At 31.5% G+C, this 24,710-nt stretch overlaps 8 protein-coding genes and 2 pseudogenes across 10 annotated transcripts, besides 3 other annotated features; 3 read left to right on the forward strand and 7 right to left on the reverse strand.

Annotated features, from left to right (window-relative positions):
- Positions 1–849: 849 nt before the first annotated feature.
- TVAGG3_0583820 lies at positions 850–1,781 on the reverse strand (annotated as a pseudogene). Its single transcript has one exon. A coding segment is annotated over exon 1 (932 nt).
- Positions 1,782–2,057: 276 nt separating this feature from the next.
- On the reverse strand, positions 2,058–2,900 carry TVAGG3_0583830 (annotated as a pseudogene). The gene has a single exon. A coding segment is annotated over exon 1 (843 nt).
- Positions 2,901–4,661: 1,761 nt separating this feature from the next.
- On the reverse strand, positions 4,662–5,459 carry TVAGG3_0583840 (uncharacterized protein; the record flags this gene model as incomplete). Its single annotated transcript, XM_051239249.1, has 1 exon — positions 4,662–5,459. A coding segment is annotated over one exon (798 nt), but the record flags the coding sequence as incomplete, so codon positions are not given.
- A 729-nt stretch (positions 5,460–6,188) lies between these two features.
- Positions 6,189–6,703: a mobile genetic element.
- A 454-nt stretch (positions 6,704–7,157) lies between these two features.
- Positions 7,158–8,433, reverse strand: TVAGG3_0583860 (uncharacterized protein; the record flags this gene model as incomplete). The annotated part of the gene is made up of 1 exon (XM_001301386.1): positions 7,609–7,932. The coding sequence occupies one exon, from the start codon at positions 7,930–7,932 to the stop codon at positions 7,609–7,611; it is 324 nt and encodes a 107-aa protein (XP_001301387.1).
- Positions 8,434–9,091: 658 nt separating this feature from the next.
- Positions 9,092–11,489, reverse strand: TVAGG3_0583870 (armadillo (ARM) repeat-containing protein family; the record flags this gene model as incomplete). Its single annotated transcript, XM_001301387.1, has 1 exon — positions 9,273–11,489. One exon carries the CDS (start codon positions 11,487–11,489, stop codon positions 9,273–9,275), a length of 2,217 nt encoding a protein of 738 aa, XP_001301388.1.
- A 436-nt stretch (positions 11,490–11,925) lies between these two features.
- TVAGG3_0583880 (delta adaptin-related family) lies at positions 11,926–14,388 on the reverse strand (the record flags this gene model as incomplete). The annotated part of the gene is made up of 1 exon (XM_001301388.1): positions 12,005–14,359. One exon carries the CDS (start codon positions 14,357–14,359, stop codon positions 12,005–12,007), a length of 2,355 nt encoding a protein of 784 aa, XP_001301389.1.
- A 4,533-nt stretch (positions 14,389–18,921) lies between these two features.
- Positions 18,922–19,182, reverse strand: TVAGG3_0583890 (uncharacterized protein; the record flags this gene model as incomplete). The annotated part of the gene is made up of 1 exon (XM_051239250.1): positions 18,922–19,182. The coding sequence occupies one exon, from the start codon at positions 19,180–19,182 to the stop codon at positions 18,922–18,924; it is 261 nt and encodes an 86-aa protein (XP_051097074.1).
- A 106-nt stretch (positions 19,183–19,288) lies between these two features.
- Positions 19,289–19,466: a mobile genetic element.
- Positions 19,467–19,852: 386 nt separating this feature from the next.
- On the forward strand, positions 19,853–20,183 carry TVAGG3_0583910 (protein of unknown function, DUF4106 family; the record flags this gene model as incomplete). The annotated part of the gene is made up of 1 exon (XM_051239251.1): positions 19,853–20,183. A coding segment is annotated over one exon (331 nt), but the record flags the coding sequence as incomplete, so codon positions are not given.
- A 152-nt stretch (positions 20,184–20,335) lies between these two features.
- Positions 20,336–21,633, forward strand: TVAGG3_0583920 (protein of unknown function, DUF4106 family; the record flags this gene model as incomplete). Its single annotated transcript, XM_051239252.1, has 1 exon — positions 20,336–21,633. A coding segment is annotated over one exon (1,298 nt), but the record flags the coding sequence as incomplete, so codon positions are not given.
- A 526-nt stretch (positions 21,634–22,159) lies between these two features.
- Positions 22,160–24,710: part of a mobile genetic element that runs on past the window's edge.
- On the forward strand, positions 22,646–23,206 carry TVAGG3_0583940 (protein of unknown function, DUF4106 family; the record flags this gene model as incomplete). Its single annotated transcript, XM_051239253.1, has 1 exon — positions 22,646–23,206. The coding sequence occupies one exon, from the start codon at positions 22,646–22,648 to the stop codon at positions 23,204–23,206; it is 561 nt and encodes a 186-aa protein (XP_051097077.1).

Here is a 24,710-nt window from a genome sequence, read left to right on the forward strand (position 1 = left end):
CCCGGTAACATGGTAGCACCTTCAGTTCTTCAAAAATAATTCATTTTTACCTTCCTCATTAATCTCTTCATGTTGTCAAAATTACCTGGTAGCACCCGGTAACATGGTAGCACTGAAAAAAAATTAAATTTGGATTGAGTTTAAAAATTCATCTTTATTAAATTCATCTCTTCCAACCAATTTATTTATTCTATTAAATTCTTTTATTTTTGCTTCACTCAGTTTAAGGATTGAACGATAAGTTTCTAATTTTTCGATTATTTCTTTATCATTTTCAACCCCACCACATTGCGGTTTCTTTTTATAATAGCATATTTTTGATTTAATTTTGTTTAGTTTCTTTTTATATTCATCATCTAGACTCTTGGATGCTTCGTTGTCACCCATTTCTTACGAAATAAAAAAATTAAATATTATTTAAATATAATGGAGTAATAAAATAAATCGGAATTTCTATTAATTTATTGTCAACTTCAACTAATGCATTACCGTTAATATATCTAACAAATTCAGCTATTGTGTCAAATCTTCGTCTTCTTTTTGTCATTGATTTATCAGTTTTTCCATAATCGAGATGAATCAAAACTTTATCCCCTTGTTTAAAATTCATGAGCCCCAAATTAATTTGTTCACGTTTAACATCATTCAACCTTTCCATTTGCTTTCTAATATATTCCCATTCTTTTGAAATATCATTTTTCATTTCCACCGGTTTCATGTTTATACTTCTATGCCATGTATTATTGTAATAATATACTAACTGCTGTATGATGGAGTCATGATTTCCATCCCAGTATATCTGACCGTTAACCCCTAACACATCTCTAAGAGTTCTCATTACCGCATCAACTATTTTATTATGAAACGTATATGGAGAGTATGAAAAGTAAAAATTAATTTGTGGGAAATAATGAGCCATAGCTGCCTGAAATCCTTTATCACCATCACCCTGATATTATCCACTCTTTCATGATCTAGTAAGTATTGAATAGCTCTTCGTATTTCCTGTTCTTTTTTCCCTTTCACTGGAATGCAATATAAATATCTAGTGTTAATGTTAATGGCGAATAAATAAGTAACGTTTCCTTTTGAATATTCTAAATGATCGATTTCGTATGAATATGGATGTGGTGCAAATGAGGGGCGACTAAATTTTTCCTTTAACGGTTGAATTTTTGGGTCAGTTGGTTTATTTAATATTTTGAAATCCTTTTTAAAATCTTTTTGCTTCTTTAATGTTTGAAATGGATATAATAAAGTGAATGATGAAGGATTAACTGAAGGAGGAGGTTTTTGTTTGCAAGTGGTTTAATTTTATCTGCTTTGATTTGGATTTCATTCCTCCTTTCATTAATTCTGGATGTATTCTATTCATTTGTTTTAAATAGCTGTATATAAAGTTTGATATACTTTCCCGCTTCGAGTTTATGTTGAAGGATGAATTCCAAAAGTTGATCTTTATTTAAAAGTCGGGCTGAATATGGTTTAACTAATGAATCATAAATTAAAGCTTGTGCTTCATTTATGGTCTGAAGGCCCTGGGTGTTTTGCATCTTTGGTTTTTGCGGCTCAGGATTATATAATTTATATAATTCATCAATATCTTTTTCTGTTAATACTTTATTTTTGAAATCTTTCAATTGTTTAAGTTGCGATTTAGTTTTTCCCTTTGCATATTCATTATTTTTAATTTTGTCTTTAATTTTAGAAATTATTCTATCATGATATTTCAAAACTTCATTTTTATAATATGGATAATAATAATCCATATCATCACTCATTATAGTGTTATCATATTCTTGGAGATATGCTTTTAAATCATAATAAGTAAGAAAATTTTGATGAAATATTAAATCACCAATTGCTCTTTTTAAATTTACATCACCCATTTATATAAAAATAAAATAAGTGTTTTAAGGGTGTCCACCTCTTTGATCAAGAATCAAAACCATCATTAACGGTTCCTTTTGTCTCATTTGTGAATCCCATTTTTTTTAAAAATAAAATTTCAAATTGTATTAAATAAATGGCATACAACATCCATTTTCACAACATACAGCCTTAGTGTGTGCTCCTGTTAATGCAGTCTTACCGATGTTAAGCGAGTCATTGACCCGTTTTGAAGTGTAAATTAATATTCTGACCATCAAATATCACTTTATCATTTATTATATCCAAATAATTTTTAGGTGTTAATTGTTTATTTTGTCGTAAGCTAACACCTTTCATTTTTTGTGCAATCTTTTTAAAATCACTTCCATCAATTGAACCGTGAATGATGTATAACACTTGGGGCATAAAGCAACCATGTTATCACCTTGTTTCTCAATTGCTAAACCCAATAACTTCTTCTCATGTGCTTTTTCTTCAACTTTATTCTTTAATTTAGGTTTAAATTTCTCATCAAAACAAAAGAAATCAAATGGTGCGAATTTGAAAATGTTTTTATCATAAAATTGTTTATCGGTAACAATTGCTTGAAATGCTTGAGTGTTAGGAAGATTTGGATCGCCAGCAATAGCCCAATAAGATGAATCAGTATCACCTTCAATGAAATGAAAACGATTAACATCCATGCATTTATACATAAAATCATAAATGAAAACCAAATACCAGTATTTAGCATTATCTAAAGTAAAGAATGCCTCTTGTAAACATGTTTCACATCTATAAAATCTATCTTTGAGCATCACTTGATACGTATCCTCTCCTATTTCCCTTATGTTTTTAAACTTATTCGGCATACATGCAACGCGTGCCTTCTGTGCATTCATTATTTTAGTCTTTGCGTAATTTTGTGTATTCATTGCATCGTAACCATATGATCCATTAAGTGAAATCTTGCAAAATAAACTTTTTCCTTTATTTCCTTCTAATTCAGCCTTTTGTCTTTCGTTCATAAATTTGTTCGCAAATTCATTAAAACAAGTGTTTTTCGTAAATGTTAAAATTGATTGAATGTCATCGATGATAAAATTAAACCTGTCTATTAGATACTAAAGATAATAAGAAGAAAATGGTTGATATTGGTTGTGTGTTGATGCTAACTGAGTTAATTTTCTCTGTTTCTGGTCAACTGGTAGATTGTTTGATTTCATGTAATTATACATAAAACTGCCAATTGTTTTTTCATCTATGATAATATCTAAGTTTCTTATTATCGGTAAAAAGTTTATGTAATCATTAATGTATTTTTCATCAATGTGACCCTTTACTTCAGCCACGAATAAAGTATTTTTATTTCTAATAATTCCCAATGCTTTTGCTTTCTTTGTTGCTGTATCACAAATGATAACACCATTCAATCTTTCCCGGCATATACATTTTTATGGTCAGTATATTGAATGAAATCATGAGGATTAGATGAAAATGATGAAGATATAATAAATTAAAAATCAACACCAACAAAATTCATGATGTTGGTGGTGTCCTCATTTGATACAGTTTTAGTTTCTGGATTATATGAAAGTTTATTAATGTGCGTGATTCCTTTAAGATTAACACGATGTTGAACATTTGATAGACCACCAGTAATTCCATTACGGAGAATGTGATAAGCTTCAACTGAATCTAAAGTCATTGGTAAATTATTTTTTAATGCATAATTTCTTAAATTGATTCTTAAACGTTGAACATCTTCATCTTTATTTGATTTTACGACATTGCAATAACAACACATTAACTGACAATTTTCTTTAGTATGTGGTTTTTCATTATCGATTCTATCCAATGTTGTTTATTAGCATATGTAAACGCTTTACCACACATTTTGCATTTAGATGAAAGGATTAAATCGTGATAGTATTGAAAATCATCCATTGAAACATTATTTTTAGTATCTCTTTTTGCTTTTTCATCTTGTTTCTTATATGATTCAATTTTATATTTCCAATACTTTTTCGTTAATTCAAAACTTGATTCTATCTCTTCCTCAGGATATTTTTCATTATGATTAAAGTCTTTATATGCTAAAGCGTAACGAATCATTGAAGCATTCGATGATAAAGAAAGATTATGAAGCATATCAATTTTATAAACAAATGTTTCTTCAATAATTTTATCAATTGGGTCAATCATAATTTCAACATCTTTATTACAATAATGAATAAAATATTCTAATCTATTCTTAAAATTTTTAGCATCATTGAGATATATTTGATAATCACTATCTGATATAGTTTCTTGAGTTAATGCTGAATAAAATGAATCTTGAGTGAATGGTTCCACTTTATATAATTCTTCTTCGTAATTCTCCCATGTGATGAATTGATAAGGGAAAAAGGATTTAACACGTGATTTATTGTTTCCGAAATCTTGAGTGAATTGATCCAATGTCCCACCCGCTATATAATTTCTGATGTCAATAAATCTCAATTCATATGGAACGTTTGTTTCTTTACAATGATTTGCTTAAATTGTGAAGATGAACCCAGCATTGATTTTATTTTCCATTTTGCAGTGTTTAAATCACGAAGAATTAAATTTAAATCAAACTTTCCCGAATTAAAACCTATGATATTCACTTTATTAAATTCCTCATCTAGAAGTTCTTTAAATGCTTCCTTCTGTTTTTCATTTAATGTATGGGACAACAATAATTCATTGTATTGACTCATATTTGATTCAACAACTAATGAACAGGTTGAAAATAAAAACTCAATCCAATCAGAAATAAAAGAATCACTCGAAGTTAAACAAAAATTCCTCGTATATGTTTTATCGTTTAATTTAACCGTTGATGATACCATGAATGGTTTTAAGTAAGCATTCAAAGTTGCACACTCAGAAAGTTGTAATTCTTCTTTAGTCTCTAATGTTTCAAAGTCAAAAGTAATATAATATCTTGTCGGTGATAATATTCCTGCAAAATTGTGAGCTAATAACCACTGATATATCTTCTGTTTCGTAATATGTGGTGCATATGGTTGCTGTGTCTTTTGCAATTGAACGTCTTGAATTAATCTCCCATTATTTTCTTTACATTTCTCACAATGCTTTAAAAATCTTCTTTGGTTTTTCCTTTCTGGATCATCGCGAATAGAATAAACTTCTTCTTTACAATATGGACAAACTTTATAGCCGGTGAGTGCTTCAACGTCTGTTATTCTGTCAGCGTGAAGTTTTCCACATGAACTCTGTGTTAATAAAATATTTACTGTTTCAAATTCTGGATCTATCATTATTGATTCCACTAATGGAAAGTCTACCTTATTTATGTCCACGTCTTCTGGTTGAGGATCACAATAATAGAAATCAATATTAACATTTAACATTCTCGCTAATCTCTCACTTTCTGATGAAATGTCAAACCCTTCATATGCATCTATTGCTTCATTTAAATAGCTTCTACGAGTTTTAGGATTAACACCATCAGGAATGTTATAGAAGCGTTTAAATAACCTTCTACCTTCTGCTCTAATTTGATTATCATTCATTTTAGCTGTTCCGTTTTTGTTCATTTATGTAAGAATAAAAATTAAAAAATAAATAAAAATAAAGTTTTATTTATTAAAGCCCATAAAATGAATTAAGAATACATAAATTTTTATCATCTGCGACGTGACGAATACATTTTAATTTACTCAAGAATGCGTACCCTGATACATTAAATCTAATTCCTGTCTTATTTAATTTCACAACTTTGAAAAGGAATGTATGAATAGCTATAAAATGATGAGAAGATGTTTTATGGGTTGCTTCCATTTTTTCTGAAATAAATGAATAAATATAATGTTTATAAGTTTTCATATCTTTTATGTTCTTAATAATGAATGGTATAGACCTTTCAACTTCATCTTCCTTCGGTGCTGTTCTTTCATATGAAACATTATTGGTATCTTCAATAATGAAACCACAATCACACAAAATTTTATAGGTTCCAATGGTTTCTTTTGATATTTTATCTAATAAATCAAAAACTTTATCAACACCTGTGCATTTATTTAAATAATAATTTGTGTAAATATCATGATCTTCTTTCTTAATCGTATTAGTTGCATATGTCACGTTTTTAAGAGCTTTTTTGAATTTTTCGGAATCTAAAGGTGGTGAAAGTAATATACAAGGGTATTCTTCATTATCAATAAATTGTAACTTATGTTTATGAATAAATTTAGTTCCTTCTTCTGAAAGTGTTTCATCTATTTCACCATCTAATAAATTTTGTGTTGATTCTAAGACATAATTTTTATATCTTTCTTCATGAGATTTCTGAACTTCTGATTCTGAAGCTGGGATATTCATTAAACCCTCTACTTCATTTTCATTATATTTTTCAACTTCTCTTAATTCCTTAATTTTTTCATCTATTTCATCTCTTATTTTTTCCAGTTTTTCAATTTCATCATATTCATCATCTTTAATTCGTTCTTCATAATATTCAGGGAAAACATCAGGTTCTTTAGGTTTTTCTTTTTTAGAAGATGGATATAAGAAATTTATAACATCATCTTTATTCATTTTTCCATCATAATCAAACTCATTTAAAAACTCCGCAAATTTTTGACAATTTCTTAAATAATATTTATCAACTTCATAACCCGCCTCCTTTAATATATCCTTTATTTCCTCATTTGTGAATCCTAAATTTTTAACGCTGTTAGTTGTGACACTCATTTCATACGAATTAAAAATAAATTATTCAAAAATGTAAGACATGAATTTTTTAAAGTTTATTTTTCATTCAAATAATCATTAGTTTCTTAAAGTTCAATGTTGAACTCATCAAATTCTTCTTCATCATTACCATTACCAATAGCGAGTTTATTTATTCTTTCGATTCTATCTTTTGATAGTCTTGCGTTTAATTTTTTCTGAAGTTTTTCGTTACCAAGTTCTAAAATTTTACATGGATGATATTTAAACTCGTTAAATTCTTTTTCCTCAGTTTTAATCATTAATCTACAAAGAACTTTAGTGAAGTGATTTTGTTGTTTAAACCATTTATCATTAATATTTGTTATAAATTCAATATTCGGAATTAATTCCCAAATTTTTGAATTTTCGATTAATTTACCATCAAATGCAAAAGCAATAGGTTTAATATTAAACTTACCTTTATAAAATAAACTTTCTATGTAATCATCAAAATAAACGTCTACTTGTTTAACTTGGGCGAGAATTGGTGAAAGTTTATTCATTAATTGATTCACAGTCACGAATTTAGATTCACTCATTTCTTACGAATTAAAAAAATAAATTATTCAAAAATGTAAGAAGTTTAGTTTTTAATTTCTTTTTCTCGTTTATGAGGTCTTTGATTATGACTCCATTGATTCCATTCAGGATTTAAACAATGTTTAATTAATCGCGGAATATCTGACATCATCTATATATATATAGCTTCTTTTATTTTTTTTATTACATTTAATGTATGGGTTGAGTGTAAATGTCTTACAATTTTGTATCATTTTAAATCTTGATTTATTCAAAAACGTAAGAATAAAAACCGTAAGAATCATACATTTATTTTATCAATTGTATGAAAATTACTTACAAAATCGTTCAATATTGTATGAATTCTTACGTTTACAAAAAAAGTCACACAACCCGCCATATATACTACTATTATTTTAAAATTAAAAAAAATAAAGAAAGTATAATAAGTAATTATTTAGTTATCGATATATATATGTAAAGTGATAATCTGAGGATAATCTGAGGAGGAGTCTGAGGATTAGACCGAGGAGTAGTTTGAGGAGTTTGAGGATAATCTGAGGAGTTTGAGGAGTAGTCTGAGGAGTTTGAGGAGTAGTCTGAGGAGTTTGAGGATAATCTGAGGAGTTGTCTGAGGAGTAGTTTCAGGAGTTGTCTGAGGATAATTTGAGGAGTTTGAGGAGTAGTCTGAGGAGTTTGAGGATAATCTGAGGAGTTTGAGGAGTAGTCTGAGGAGTTTGAGGAGTAGTCTGAGGAGTTTGAGGATAATCTGAGCATAATCTGAGGAGGAGTCTGAGGATTAGACTGAGGAGTAGTTTGAGGATAATCTGAGGAGGAGTCTGAGGATAATCTGAGGAGTAGTTTGAGGATAATCTGAGGAGGAGTCTGAGGATAATCTGAGGAGTAGTTTCAGGAGTAGTCTGAGGACTAGTCTCAGGACTAGTCTGATGAGGAGGACTCTAAGGAGTAGTCTGAAGAGTAGTCTCAGGAGGAAGATCTGAGGAGGAGTCTTATGAGGAGGGGTCTAAGGAGTAGTCTGAGGATGATGAGTAATCTGATAAGGAGTAGTCTGAGGATGATCTGAGGATAACCTGATGACTAGTCTAGGAGTGGTATAATAAAAATGTAAAATATTTTCAAAGAAAAAATTCTATGAATTTTATATTTTAATTCTTAGCATTATACTGAATAAAATAAACATAAATATCAAAATTTGAAATTGAAAACGCCAAAAAATTGATAATCCACATTCAATATTTTGTAAGTGGCGTACATTTTGAATACTCGCCATACGCCTTGGAGTTCTCAATTTTGAATTCGCCTTTATTTGGGCGACCTCAGAAAAATACGCCATTAAGAAAATATTGTATGAGATTTTAAATTTGAACACGCTCTACCTTAAGGAAGTAAATTTATTAAGATATATTTATATATAATAAACGATTACTTAAAAAAAAGTATTTCATCGCTTATGTAAGTTTCAAAAAAATCACGAAAATAAAAAAATCAAGATTAAAATTTTATTTTTAATTTTTGAATTTCTCAAATGGCGAAATTTTTGGGCGAACAAAAAAAATGTACGCCCGGTCAAATGGCGTGTTTAACGCATCCCTATTCTGAAAATATTTTTTTTCGAAAAAATTCGAAAAAAATTCTTAAAATTCAAAAATCCCTTAATTCCTGAGGATTTTGGAAAAAAGTTTTTACATGAACATGTGTATATTATATGAAGTATATTGATAAGGTAAAAATCAAATTTTATTGCATATTCATCGAGAAAATAAACTAACGAATCCCTCAAAATTGAGAGGGTAATCCTCCTCCTCTCAAATAAACGTACATACGGGTGCACCCTTAAATGAGTAACCAGAATAAAAGTGATGTTTTAATTTGGAGCAAAATTAAAATAAAAATACCATTAATTCACATTAATTTAGGTCCATTTTTTATCTTGAAGTGATTGATATTTCAAATCAAAGTTTGGAGCAAATTTATAATATCTATAAAGAAACTCCATTTTTTGATAACAATACACAAATGCATTATTGTTAACTCAATGAAATATGATGGAATCAAAATAATTTCATGTTTATTAAATAAAATACAAACAAATTTAATTAAGTACGGGATGTATTCAACATATTAATTACCTTCCTCCCGTATTCTTCTATATTATCGATATAAGATCCATTATCAATAAGAAAGTTAATTGCATCAATTGCGTCATTAATAAATTCTTGAGGCTTTTCGATTTTAATACTTCGACAAATGAAAGCAAAAGCGTATTTCTGTATTTTCGCGTCATTTGCATACAAACCTCTCACAGGAAAAGAGAATCCAAACAATGACCAAAGATCAGTATCATAATTATTTGCCATCATAGACATAACTTTAAAAATAGAAACAGATATCATAGGATCAGAGAAGTCATAGTTGTCACAATACTGTCTAATGATATTATGATCAAAAGAACTCTTCAAAAGAGGTAAAATTTGAAAATGATAATATTGAATTATTCCATTTTCAAGAATATAATAAAAATATTGACATATCTTATCAATATTACTAATATTATTTGCAGAAAGTGTTAAATAAATGAAATTATATACCCTATCCTGCACAAAATCATCATTAATTACAGTTACATTTTCAATTTCATCAAAAACCATGTCAAAAGTACTAACAACGAACTGATGAACATTATCTTCGACCTTTAAATCCTTTAAATAACTACTTAGAACACATAACGACGTCAATAATTCTTTAATTAAATTTTCATCATTTGTTTTCAAAATATTTTCAATTGTTGATGAAATAGAATCATAAATCATTGTTAATATATCAGTATTATAATTAACATTCATTATTGAAATTAATGAAATTATCAAATAAGGTTCAAAACCGTTTTGTAAAGTATTCAAAAATGGCATCAAAATTTCCAAATTTTGATCTTTAAATAAATTGACATTTCTCGATATAATATGGGCGAAAGCCTTGAGACTATTTTTCTGGTCAACATCTATAAACATCGAGGATATAGTTATAAACTCATTTAGATAATCAGTCATTTCAAATCCGATGTTTTGAATAAATAAAAGTGACAAAATTGGAAAATTTTGACATTGAATTAATTTTTGACAGATTAAAGTTTTGATTTCGACTGGTAACAGATGCGATCCTATATATGAGGCTGCGGCTAACATGCCATCTGATATTTCAGCGTTTTCTAGAACTTCAAAACATAATTCAGGTGAAATTTTCCAAATTCTTTGAAATAAATTGTTGATTTTGTTATGAGGGTATCCATTATCAACTGAATTTATGCAAACAATAAACAAAGGTTGTGATAATTGTCGAAATTCTTCATTTTCTGATGCCATTTCGTCAATTTTTGATGTGTAATGCTCTAAAAACAATGAATAGTCATCTTCATTATCTGTTGTGTAGTTTTCTGGTATAAATTCTAAAATTTTGACTAAAAAATTAAAAAAATCTTCTGATTTGGAAAATAAATCACATCTCGACCAAAGAAAGAAATTAATTAGAGTTATTATATTATGGTATGTTGAATATTTCGTTTCATTTGAAACTAAAAATTCAATTACATTTTTTGTCAATTCAAAAATTAAATAAATGAATTTCTGTTCGTCATCATGCGATGGATCAAGAGTACTTGCATTGTAAACGAAATTAATGATCGATTGGATATCAATTTCTGAATTTATACTGTTATTAATTTTTTCTATCATGAAAATGAATTCTCCGAACTGATCATAGGCTAAAATCATATTAGAGGCGACTTCTATCCAGTTTTTGTTCACTTCTGACTCTGAAAACAAAGGAATGAATGATTGAATGGTTTCTTTCAGTTTTTCAGCTGCAAGTTCAGCAAGATCGTAAGGTCTATATATTGCTTGAATATAGTTTATGCAAACTTCATTAACAACTGCGTAAATATGTTGATTTTTTTCTGAAAATAATGAAATAAGAGGAGGACTATCAGGTGTTAGCAAGTACAATCCTGCAATGCAGTTAATGACTAAATTGTCAAGACCTTCTGTCGTTTTGTCGAGAAAATTTATCAAAATTTGTATCAAAGGAATTCGTAATTCTTGTGCAATACGGTGTAATCGATATTTAATTGTTGATTTAATACCAGATATGACAGTGTTATAGACTGGCAATGGGTATTCTGATTGCAATATTATTAAAATTTGTTCAAAAGCTTGATCTGAAAGTAACCAATCCATAATGCATATATTTGCTTCATATTTAGCATGATTGTCTGTTTCATTGCTGAATAGAATCATTATATTATTGATGAGTTCATCCATTCAACAACAAAGAAAAATAATGAAAAACATGATAAAGAGATTATTATAATTTAAAGAAAATCAGACTATTCAGAGCGAATTTACTCTTAATATGAAAGATTACATATTTTTATATCAAATTCTAACATGAACAAGTGAACTTAAAATATGATTCTTTCTTCAATCTTAATATATCGGTATATGACTTTGCTTGACTAAATGAAAAAGAATCTTTTATTAATTCATAGCAGCTCTAATTGTTCTATGTCTATGATTGTTTTCTCTAATTGTTAACCTCTCAGGTGTCACCTTCGATTGGCCAGTAAAATTTTGTGAAAGCAATCATAGACTCAAAATGTGATTTCTGAATATAATTTCAAGATGTTCAATTGCAGACTTGAGAGTTGATGGAATCTCCTTGAGCTCCTCATATCATAATAAGCAATGTTCCGCTTGGTAACAGGAAATCTTCAACTTCAGTGAATATATTAAAAAATAAAAGAATAAGAAAAAAACTAATTTTACTTTAGTCAAAATTACTGTTTCAGTGGTGGTCTGTTTGGTTCTTCTGTTTTGTGGATTTTCTTTCTTCCTGCCTTGATTACTCCCTTAACTTTCTTCTTCTCAGCTGGTTTCTTCTCTTCTGGCTGTTGTTTCTCTTCTGTCTTCTTTGTTTCTTTTTGTTTTGGCTGAGACTGTTGTTGTGGAGCTTGTTGTTGAGCAGGTTCGTTTAAGTTTATGTTTGCGAAAGCATCAGCGAGAGGATTTGCCTTCTTTTCAGGTTGTTGACCGAACAAAGGTTTCTTTGCAGCCTTGATTACGATGTTTCCTCTGTCAGTGTTCTTGTTCTGTTTCCTTACTTTGATCTTTGGCTTTGTTTCATCATCCTTTCCTTTCTTATCTGATGATTTCTTCTTTCCTTCTTTCTTCTTGAGCTCTTCAGCTGTTGCTGCGACAAGAGGATCAACTGGTCCATCCTGATCTTCAGCCAAGAAGTCGTCGTCATCATCATCAACGTTGAAGTTCAATTCGACATCGCCATTGATTTCTTCAGGAACTTCAAGAGGAGGAAGTGAGTCTTCATCGTATTCAGCTGTCAACTTGTCCTTGATCTCCTTGAACTCTTCTGAATCTCTCATGTCCTTGAACGTGTCAATTAACTGCATTGTTGTAACAGCTAAATCTTGTACTTCAGCGTATATTCCTGTCTGGAAATCAGGTAATCTTTCAGCGAACAAACTCTCTGCTTGTTTGAAAGATTCTTCACTATCGCATCTGATATACAACTTGAAAGCTGTTGACAATGCGCTGACTTGTACACGTTCATCACAGAACAAAATGTTCTCAGTAATGATCAAAGGAAGTGGCTTGGAATTCTCCGAATACTCACCAATGATGTAAAGAGCTGTGAGAAGGAGTTTCGTTGCATCTCTGTAATTCCTCATGCTCAAGATCTTTCCCATCATTTCAACAAGTGATTCGCGTGTTGCTGGAACACGTGTAGCCAAATCCATGAATTGGTTGGAAATGATATCGAAGCATGTGAAGCCGCCTTCGTCAAGGAAGTCACCAATAACTTGTATGTACCAGTTGAAGTCCGAAATAACTGCGTAATCGTTCTTGGAACAGACTTCAATGATGCGTGTAATGCATGTATTCTTAAAACTGACAGATATTGATTCCTTGAAGTGAAGGAACATTTTGGCAACGATACCGTCGATAGTCTTGGAGTTGGCGAGTGCCATTAAGAGGTCGAGAGCGAGTAAACGTGTTGCTTCATCGCTGGAGTCGAGGCAATTTGAGATGATCTCCTTGTTTTGGGCAACAAGCTTTGGCTGGATCTCCATGAGCTTGATGAAGAGCTTGAGGCAAAGGAAACGAAGGTTTGCATCGGAGTTGTCGATGAAATTCTTCATTCTTTCGGTGGCATATGTAAGAAGAACGGTATTTGTAATTGGAACTTCGATGATTGTTCTGACTAATTCGAAGAGAACTGTTGCAGAGCCTGTTGTCTCGAGTAATGTTGTAAATGTTGGAATTAACTTCTTTGGAAGGCGTGGTTCGACTTCGCAGAGCATGCGGAGGAGGATAATGAGTTTGAGGCAGATCCAGTTGCTGGCTGGAGCTTCAAGCATCTTGTAGAGCTTTGGAATGAGAGATGTGAAATTCTGTGGATTATGGCGGCAGAATTCTGTCATTACGTTCAATGTTGCGAATAAAACAGATGGCTCTGAATCATCAAGGCGGGCCTTGAGAGCTGGGAATCCTGTTCTTAATGCGTCTGGATAAACAACGCAAATGTTGTAGAAGTTGGCAATTGCCTTCTGGCGGATGTCAGCTCTTGCGGATGACATGAACGATACAACATCATTGGCTACATGCTGGGAAATTGGAATTGAAAGATATGATGGGATACTGCTTAAAACAAGAGTTGTAAATAAAGGATTGTTTGTTGTAAGATCCTTTCTGACTCTGTTTGTGGCCATGAGAACGACGTCGGAGTTGGAATTCCAAAGGAAACCGGCAGCTGTGTAGCAAAGCCTCTTGAGAGAGTAATCATTAGAAGAGAGGACTTCAAGAATCATGAAATCAGCCCAAGCGGTATCATAGCCTAAGAGATTGAGGAAGATAACCTGTTGAACAAGTGGTCCTTTGTCTTCGTCCTTGAATTCTTTGGCGTTTTCTTGGATTTCGGCCACTAATTCTGAAATGAATTCCTCAACTGTGTTGTTGAGTGTAGAAGCAATGTAATCTCTTACTGCATCTGCAAGGGAACGACGGATTAATTGCTTTGATGCCTTCTTGACTTTCTCGCCGGCTTTAACAATGCTTTCGCCAGCTTGCTTAGAAATTTCTTTTGTCTTCTTACCGAAATTGATTAATTTATCCATTGAATGACTATAAAAGTGGAAGCAACGATGAAATGTAACTCAAATGAAAAATTGAATGTACGGTTGAAACTTACACTCTCAATTTGATTTTTAGTAATAAGATTAATTACTGCAATTAAATACGAATTTCCAAAATTAACGATTGGAATAAAGCGATGAATTTGTTATCAAATTGAATTTTAAAAAGTGACAACTGTTTTTAAATTCATCATCATAACAAAATGTTTATTCATTCTTGCTGAATTAAGATCATCTCTGATGCATATGTAGGGAACGTTTCAATTGAATATGCATTAATACTTCATATGGTTTGATTTTTGGTTTTAAATCAAATTAAATTACCGATTTAAATTGCTGAGATAGCAACACAAGTTACGTTTAGTACTTCTAGTACAATTTATTGATTTTAAGGTGATATTATCATTACAGTATACGGAAAAAGTGGGTCTTAAAATCATTTTGGGTCTTATTTTTAACCGCAAAATTCCCACAATTTTGAATACTTTGGCAAAAAAATTTGCAAAAACATAGCGTCTATATACTATGTATATTAAGATTTTGCAAAGTGTCAAAAAATAAAAAAAATTTTAAAAAAATTTTAGGGAGTTCGAAAAAAGTAATGATTGTAAGAGATGGGAAGTATTTACGCTTGAAGTCGGAGCGGATATGAAAAGCATTTGTAAAGGCACATATCTTGGTATGCAAAATTGAGATACTGTGTTGAAATCTACAAAATTCAAAATCTAACACAAGTTTCTCTGACCATATTAGACTCGTATTCTTTCTCTGTTGTATGAGATTTAATGAAAATGCTCGTTAATAGATACACATCTATTTAAAAATGATATCCGTTATTAAATCATATGCTCTGTGGACACAGAAACTTGTGTTTTCGACTTTGTAAGTTGGTGATGAGCGATGTGAATGGGTCAGTTTTGTTAGAAAAGTCATCTGTGAAAAAATCGTTAATTGAACAATATGTAATAATTTTTGAAAATGAAGTAAGCAGTATATTGAAATGTGCAGTATTAAGCTACTCTTTGACCTTGTAAGTTTTGATCAATTATGTAGCTGAAGGTATATTACAATCAAATTACAAAACAGTTATAAGATTTTCTAATCCTAAATTCAAAATATATGAACTTTGATCTTTAAATTTTAAATTATTTTGAGAAAGAAATATTGTTAATCGCTTAATATTCTTATGTATATAAGTTGATTATGCAGCTGTGTGTCAAAATCCAATTTCTAATACCAATCTCATTTATTGTTCAAATTATTTTTATTATTATAATCATGAGATCTGGTATTATATGAATAGCATCACATATCAACATAAACGTGAGTAAATTTCAAAATTGCAAAACAATCACCTCAATTACTCTATTTATTCATATTAACTTATTTTCGATATACCCATTTAATTAGTTTCATCTATGTTAGCATGTGACAATAGATATTTGAAGCTTATATAATGGATTGCCGAAGAAATTAACAAAAAATTCTTATATTTTTGATTTATGATCATACAAACATAAGAACTTACAACAAATGTCATTTTAATACATAATTACTATAGTTGGATCTCAAATTAAAAATAATATTATATTTGGATATTACCCTCAAATTTTTACTTTTTCAATTTCCCTGAGATCAAAAATTTGATTATAACCGAGTCAGATTCTAGCATTTGTTCATCATAGTATTACCATTATAAAGGTTCTTTGATATCCTATACTTCCATATCAGTGTTGGTCTCTATTGTATTTCAAATAGTTCTATAATTTGAAAAAAATTCTCCATATTGAGTTGCAAAAGTAAAAAATTGAGATTCAAACAGACCATTAGATACATGTTATAACCAATCAATATTTTCATAAGAATAAAAATTTTTTAGAATATTGTTTTATGTTTTTTATAATTTACAGTCTATTTGTATCTACCTATCTTAAAATACATTTTTTGTTTGTAATCGCTCTTCCACCTATAACAATATAGAACAATTCTGAAAATTTAAATGTTTTGATATGGATAATTCAGTTATACTAAGATTGACTAAGTCTCTTGGTATGAATAGTGAACTTGAGAACATCCAATTGATTCATATTAATAAATTTGAGTCAAATTCACACAATTATTATTAGAAAATTTAATTTATTCAATATATATGACTAAAAACAGTTTACTTGTTTCTTACTAATAGCAATCTTCTATTTATTTTTCAAGTATAAAAAAAGAAAAAAAGAAATGCGTGGCACTTAATTCGAACTCGGAACCCCAAAAATATAGCCAATCCGGCGGTTTTAACCGTTAGACTACACCTCAATTTCATACGAAGTTTATTTCACAGATATTTATGCAGCCCACCCTGTCAAAAAAATAAGACCAAAAGTGAGCTTAAGACCTAAATTTTCCGTATACTGTTAATAATCATTCTTTATTCAAAACTAAGTATGTCTCATAGACAAAATGTCTATCAAATAATATAAATAAAACTTAAGATTTAATTATCTGAATCTTTTGGATCTTGGAATAATATTATAATTTTCGCATGTACAATGAATAGTATTATGTGCATTATGATTAACTATTTTTTTAATAACTGTTCCATATTCACAATCTAACTTGGCATCAATATTGGCTGTAAAATATGATGATATCTTACTTTTTGCTGTAAAATTACCATAATTACTGTTTTTATTGTCATTGCAATAACAATTATTTAACTTAAATTTTCCTTCAGTCTTAAATATATTGGAAACATTATTTTTTGTTATGCATGAAAAGGATATTGGCACTCCATCATCATATTTATAAAATAAATTACCTATGCCTATACCATTATTGATAATATTGCAGTTATTAATTTCAAAATCTTCTGGACTTAAATTATGTTGAAGGAAATTATTTTTCCCGATATTATCAATAAAATTAGAAAAGTTAACACGAGATCTTTGAGATCCTGTATCAAGATAATAACATGGTGTATATTTGCATTTATTTGACGTGATATTAGAGTTTTCGATTGATTGTATTCCTTGATTAAGATATAGAAGCATTAGAGAATTTTCAATATCTCCGTTATTAGTTGCTGAACAAAAAACAAAATAATTTTTATTATTTGTTGATACTTTGGTATATGTCGTAAGTCCTTGTTTACTGCCAATATTTGAGTCAAAACAAAGTTTATTATGAACGATAGATCCGAGATCACCAAAATATATAACACAACCTTGATTAATATCGTCTTCTTCTGTTTTTCCACATTTGAAAAATGAAGAACTCTCTATTAAAATGCATGTGCCATGCTGTGAACTAGTGATTGATATTGCTCTTTCTTTGTTTAATTCTATAAATTTGCAATTTGATACGTAATAGTTGGTATCAGTAAGATTAATTGTGGGATTTGTTTGATTAGAAACTTTATAGTTATTTACCATATAATAATCACCCCATGATTTTTGTAATTCGGAAAAAAATTAAATTGACCAATTACCGTTACCTGAGATCTATCTTTCATTATGATATAACTGCTAATAAGAATATATATGCTAATCTTAGAGAAATCGCGAAGTAAATTCAATTTGGTGTATCTAAAAAAATGAAATTTGAGAATTTTCAGAAAATTGAGAAGGTAGTGTCAACAACAAGTTTTATATTTCCGAAAGTGCTCTAATATCAAAGCAGTTTGACTTTTTCATTCCGATAATCCAAATTTTGATAAATAGGACCGAATTTCAGATTTTAACATTATATTTGGAAATATGATATGAAAATTATTACATGTTAGTGTTTTTTCAAAATTGAATTTAAAACCGTCGATCTACCATCATTAATCCCTAATCAAACCGCAAAAGGACATCTCTCAATTAACCGTAAATTCTCAAATTACTTTTCAATGAATACTCAAAGTAATATGATTTAATCATTATGTATATTGATATTTTTATAAAATTTGCATGTTGGAGTCTTTTCAATATTTATTGGATTTGACACTTCTCGCAAATTTGTTCATAAATACTTTTTTTGTATTAGACAATCATTGTGCTTAGGTATACTTTTTTTCAGACTGATCAGAAAAAGTAAACTTCTTTACCGATGTTGCAGATAAAGTGGTTAACAAGAATAAATGAAAAAAAAGTTTATATCTCTTCATTGATGCGATTGCATTGAATATATCTTTTTCGAGGCGTAGTAATTTATAGATCCTACTAGGCTACCAATTTGTATGATCAATAATTTCTTTAGATTTTACTAATGATATGAAATAAAGTTGAATCTTTACTAAAATAGATACCCTTATTACCAATGTTGGATAAGATGCATTTATTTGTATCTTGAACTCACCCGATTTAAATCAGCCTGCTTTTATGACATCAACTTTATTTTGTAACTAGTACTTAGGTCAGGTAAGTGGGGCTTCCAGGCGCGTTGCGCCCTCTAGCCCATAAGAAATTTTGCCCAAGACCCAAGAGGAGGACTGACCCTGCCAAATTTTCCTGGCTGTCACTTTTTAGTTTACAATATATAATAATAAAATGAAATTTTTTATTGGAACGGTTTTAGTTATCTTCTTCTGAAGTTTCTTCTTCATCATCATTTGTTATAGGGTCTCCAACATATCCAGCAATGAAGATACGGATGCGTTGGTTGAATGGTGTATGGAGAGAGAACTTGGAGTTTCCAACAAATTGGAATTCGCAGTCCAATTTGAGCTGTGCTGAGGAGGAGGTAAACTCGGCTATTTTAAGCGGCTCACGTCCTTGACGAACATTATATAGAGAAACACTTTGACCGAATGTAACCCTTTCAGGCTCAACCATAGCAATAGTTGAAATTACGTGAAGAAAGTCTTCATAGAATTGTTTTGGTTGTATTGTGAATGTCTTAGCAAGCTTTCCTTGAGGAACATCTACATAGAACTTGAAAGAAACAATAAGAATTACCGAAAAAGTGACAAAACATCAAAAACAGGGAGGGTGTCTCAATTTTTATTACTTATATTATTTTACAATATTTATATAAATACTCTTTATAATATATTTTACTATAAAATTATACCTCAAATTCAAATATTTAAAATATTATTTACATAATTATCTCAAAAAAAAAAAAAAAAAAAAAAAAAGGTAGTGGGGCCTCCAGGCGCGTTGCGCCCTCTAGCCCTGAAGTTTTTTTTTTCTTGGGATGGGCCTCCAGGCGCGTTGCGCCCTCTAGCCCATAAAAAATTTTTGAGAGTCGTCGCCGTTGACTTTTTTTGTAGAGCACTCAAAATAGTATAACTTTGTCCGGACAAGTAAGGGTCTATCGTCGCTACAGGAAAAGTTACGGGCGTTCCAAGGAAGTATACTTTGAGAAGACTTTCCCCCTTATAGAATGAGATAGGACGGTTATTTTACAAAACTGACAACACTTTGACCGAGTAGTTTTTTGTGCTGAACAAAAAGTGTCATATAAACATCTGTCAAAAACCGCTTTTTAACTTCACTTAAAATGCCACGTAAGCTACGTAAGAATATACGTAAGAGGAAGAGAGCATTGAAACATCCAATAGTAAAACTGACACCACAACAACAGTTGCAACAACAAATGCTGAATGACCCCACTATGTTGCAACAAATGTCAAGCAACCCTATGCTCTTAAACCGAGTTCTTGGTGCACAGAGTGGAGGTTTAAGAGCGGCACTTTTAGCGAAAATGGCAGGCTATGGTGGAGCTGCAGACGGAACAGCCTATAACCCTCAAAGTCAAATGAATTTGAGTTCACTCAAAAATCAAATATCAGATGTCAAAAAGTCAAACATAGACATACAGAAGCAAATAAGTGAAAACGAAAAGAAACTAGAATATGACAGACACACAAAGAAACTCAATGAGTTAAACGTAGAGAAAAAGAAGAAAGAAGAACAACTGAAAGAACTAAGTACAGAGGAATATGCGAAAAAAGTGTCAGAAAAAGCAGCAGAAGTAGCAAAAATGGAACAAGATGTTATAAATTTGAAAAACCATACTACTCAATATAAAGTACTGAAAGATGAAGAGATAAAACAAAAAGCCCTGAAGACATATATGGATAGCGATGAGTATAAAAAAGAAGTTGAAGCAAATGTAAAGGCAGAAAAACTTTTACAGTTGCAAAACCAAACCGTACAGTATGAAAACTTAGCACAAGAAAGTAAAAATAACGACGCAGCCATGCAAAAGGCAATGAAAAGCGCAGAATATATAAAAGCTAACAATGACTGGTTAGATGCCCAAGCCAACGCTAAAGCAGCCCAGCTTATAGGGTCAATAAGGACAAAAATACAAGCGGATGAAGACAGTTCAAATGAAGCTTTAACAAATGCTGACTTTAAGAACGCCTTCGAAGCTCTTCATAGTAAGGTGAAACAAGTGAACGACTTCTCATCTGGAAAGAAACTGAAGTCTGAAGGTTTCGACAAAGAGTTAAAAGAAGTAGCACAAAATATAACGAAAATAACAGATGCAGCAACGAGACAGGCAGTTCAAAGTGCCTATGACGCCGTTAGAGCAACTGTTGTGGAAAGTCAAGAAAAAGAGTTACAACAGACCAAAACAGACCTAGTAAATGCTTTCTTAAAAACGAAAAGTCAGGTAGGACACTATGCTGCAGATGGAACATATGTGCCAGCTGGTGGAACTTATATACCAGCTGGTGGAACTTATATACTAGCTAGTGGAACTTATATACCACCAAACCCTCCAAGAGAAGCACCTGCACCAGGACTACCTAAAACATTTACATCGTCACATGGACACAGACACAGGCATGCACCAAAACCAACACAACAACCAACAGTTCAAAATCCAGCACCACAACAACAACCAGCACAACAACCACCTCCACAACCAGCACAGCAACCAACAGTTCAAAACCCTGCACAACAACAACCACAAACAGAGCAAGGACATAAAAGAAGTAGAGAACAAGGAAACCAAGATTTCTTAAAAATGCTTAAAGAAGACTATGGTTACCCAGATACTCTTGACTTTAGTGACAGATATAAAGAAGCTATTAGAAAGTTCAAGGAAGGAAATACTGACCCGAACCTATTTAGCTTTATGGTTCAGCACCAAATGGGATATAATTTCAAACCTGGAAAATACAAGCTCGCTAAGGGATATGATTTAATAGCATATCATCCAAATGACATGACTGAATTTACTCCGAGATATTTGGTGTCAGAGCTAAATGACAATTCAACTCTCTTCATGAAACGCGTAAAAAATAAAGACGGAACGAAAGAAGAAAGGTTTATGAGTCCGGATGACTTAGATAGGGAACTTGTTAAAAACGGTCTCGGAATATATGAAATGCCAGCAGATGAGGTACAAGAAACTCCACAGGAAGAAGTTCAGATACAACCAGACATGGAAGAAATAGTTCAGCAACAACAGCTAGAAGAGCCTGAAGGAAACGAACAAGTCCCTCCTTTGGAAACTAACTTCACAGAACTAGATGAAGATTTGGAACAGCCGAAAAATCTTGACCCTCAACAAGAGTATGAGGTGAATATGGAATCTTTCCAAGAGTCTAAGAAAAATTCGGCTGACATGGTAGAAGAATATCGAAAAATGTTTGCCGACATACAAAAGACTCCAACATCAGATGAAAATATTCAGCATAGAATGGAAGAACTGAAAGAAAATGTACACAAATACAACAACCCTTTTTACTTACGAGCATATAACGTTCAATCTTTGGCTGAACTCGGTGAAAATAAAAGGTTAAATTTCAACAAAACATATAGAAATGAAACATTGTTTAAAGTTCATTCAGAACCTAGCCAATATGGAAACAAACCTACTTTTGTTTCTGCAGACTATGGAACTACAATGAGATGGGGTCATAAAGCTAACCCGGATAGGTGGTTCATAAACTTACAACCACAATTCCAAGATGTTGTAGACGCAATGGAAATGAATGGTGAACCAGATTTAGCTGGTATTTTCAGCGCGGCTTTAATGCCATTGAAAGATATGAAAGATGCAGATATTTTGAACCAGTATGAAATGAACATGGCTGATGGAAATATAACACCTGACGTTCTAAAACATTTATCTCAAAGAACTACACAGAACCATAGAGATGGTATATTTGGTGAAGAGTTTAGAAAGAGAGTTAGGGAGAGAGAAGGAAGAGAACCTATTGTACATGACCTTGCAAACGAAAGTTTGCAAAATGTCATAAAAACTTACTTTGCAGACAATGAACCGAGAAGGGATGAATATTTAAGAAAACTCAAATGGACAGTACCAAATGAAATGTTAGTATTGAAAAACATGTTCCTTGACAAAATAAAACCAACTACAGAAATAAATGACCCAAGCCTGAAACGTTGGGTAAAAGCTTTCCCATTCACAAAAGATATTGTTGGTAACATGGAAAGAAAACCAGAATGGCTACAAAAACATATATTTGGAAACGAGCTTATTCCATATGGACAAGCTCTGTTTGAAGAGCTTGAACCGGAAACTCAGGAAAGAGTCATGCAAACAATACGCGAAGACTCAAATACAAACTATGACGAAATCTTTCTAGGATATAGGATACCTGAGATGGGAGACCAGAGCCTAAAGGCAAAAAGGACATGGGAAATTTACAACATACTAGGTGAACATGATGCAAAGATGCAACAACTTGAAGCAGAGGGCATGTTACCAAAAGCGACACCAAAGAAGAAGAGAAGAGTAGAACAAAGTGAAAGTAGTGAAGAAGTAACTTCATCTAGTGAAAGTAGTGGCAATGAAGGAAAAAGAAGAGTTAAAAACTCAGCCAGGAAGAAAGTAAAGCTTGGTCCACGTGGGTTCTATTATGACAAATAAATCCAACTATTCTATATTTTTACCCATATGAAATGTACGCCGCTCAGAATATAACGCCAACAGTTTTGGATGCCATGAACGGAAATGTTTCCGAATGGTATAACGAATGCGACAATGCCATTAGAAGGTCAGAAATAGTTCCTGGAACTTACGAATATACAACTGCTATTTCTTATGGAAACGTAGGTGAGTTTGGAGAAGGTTCTTCAACAACAGTAGATATTGCTTGCGACAGGTTTCACATTATTTCTATTGACAACTCATTCTTATACGTGGAACAAGACATTGAAATAAAACCTTCTGCCAAGTTGTCTGACAAGAAAGGTTGCAATGGAATTTTCTATGTCGGATACCAATATGCTCCAGAAGTTTTCATGGGATATAAGATATATTCTAACTCTGACTTAGTTCAAACAGTAACATGGGCAAACTATGAATGGTTCGCTTTGAGAAACTCAGTACAACCACAAGCTAGAGAACAAACAGACCAGTATGCAACTATTGAGAAAATAAGAAAACTTGACCCTAACGTTCCAGGAGTTTAGTTGACCTTTCTGGACAAACTGCAGCAGCAGTAACCAAAGTAAAACTGAAACTTAGAGTTCCTTTGTCATCTTTCCTCATCTTCAGGTTTTTAAGATACTTGCCAAACTGGGCAGGAAAAATTTCTATCGAACTTACTCCAAGCAAAAATAACTTAGTCATTGCACCAACACAAGACCCATTCACTCTTACAGATACAGCTGGTGGAGCTGCCAGCATACCATTTGGAAAATGGTGCAAAGACAAAGTTGACTTAGACTTTGGTTTCTCAAACTTCAACAATGAAGTAAACTACTACTTCTCAGGAACAGCAGACAACAATACTGCTTGGGACCCAGTTAAGTTCACATGCGAAAAGTTTGAATGCAAGAGAATAGAAAGCAGACTTGCAGTCTATATGTTGGACCCAGATATTTCAAATGCTTTAGCTGCCAAATATATTGCAGTTCCACTTATGTTCACTATACACCAAATATCTGTCAAAGACTTTGCAGGTGAAGTTGGAAACCAAAGTGCTGACCCAGGTGCAAGAACAGATATTGCTTTAACAACTGCAATGAAACATGCAGATACTATGTTTGTTCTTTTCAGACGAACTATAAATGACTATTCTTGTTTCTACAACCCCGGTATTAAATATCATATAAACATAGATGGCAAATATTATCCAAGAGAAGAATATTCTACAGTTGAGGATATGAGGTCATACAACTTGACATTAGATGCTATGAACTTTAACAACAACTTCACAACAACCATTAACCCTGAAATGCAAAGTTCTATTATGCCATATGTGAAAGTATGGACTCATACAGGAGGTCAAAAAACTCAATATACAAATGGAGACCGTTCAAACTTTTGGCTTGGCATTCCATTTGCTGACTCAGAAGACTTTATGGGTGGTATTTCAACTGTTGGTACTGTACAAATACAATATACTGGTGACAGAGACGGTCCAGAT

The sequence above is a fragment of the Trichomonas vaginalis genome, chromosome II (genome assembly GCF_026262505.1).
Source record: "Trichomonas vaginalis G3 chromosome II, whole genome shotgun sequence".
NCBI classification, from domain to species: domain Eukaryota; phylum Parabasalia; order Trichomonadida; family Trichomonadidae; genus Trichomonas; species Trichomonas vaginalis.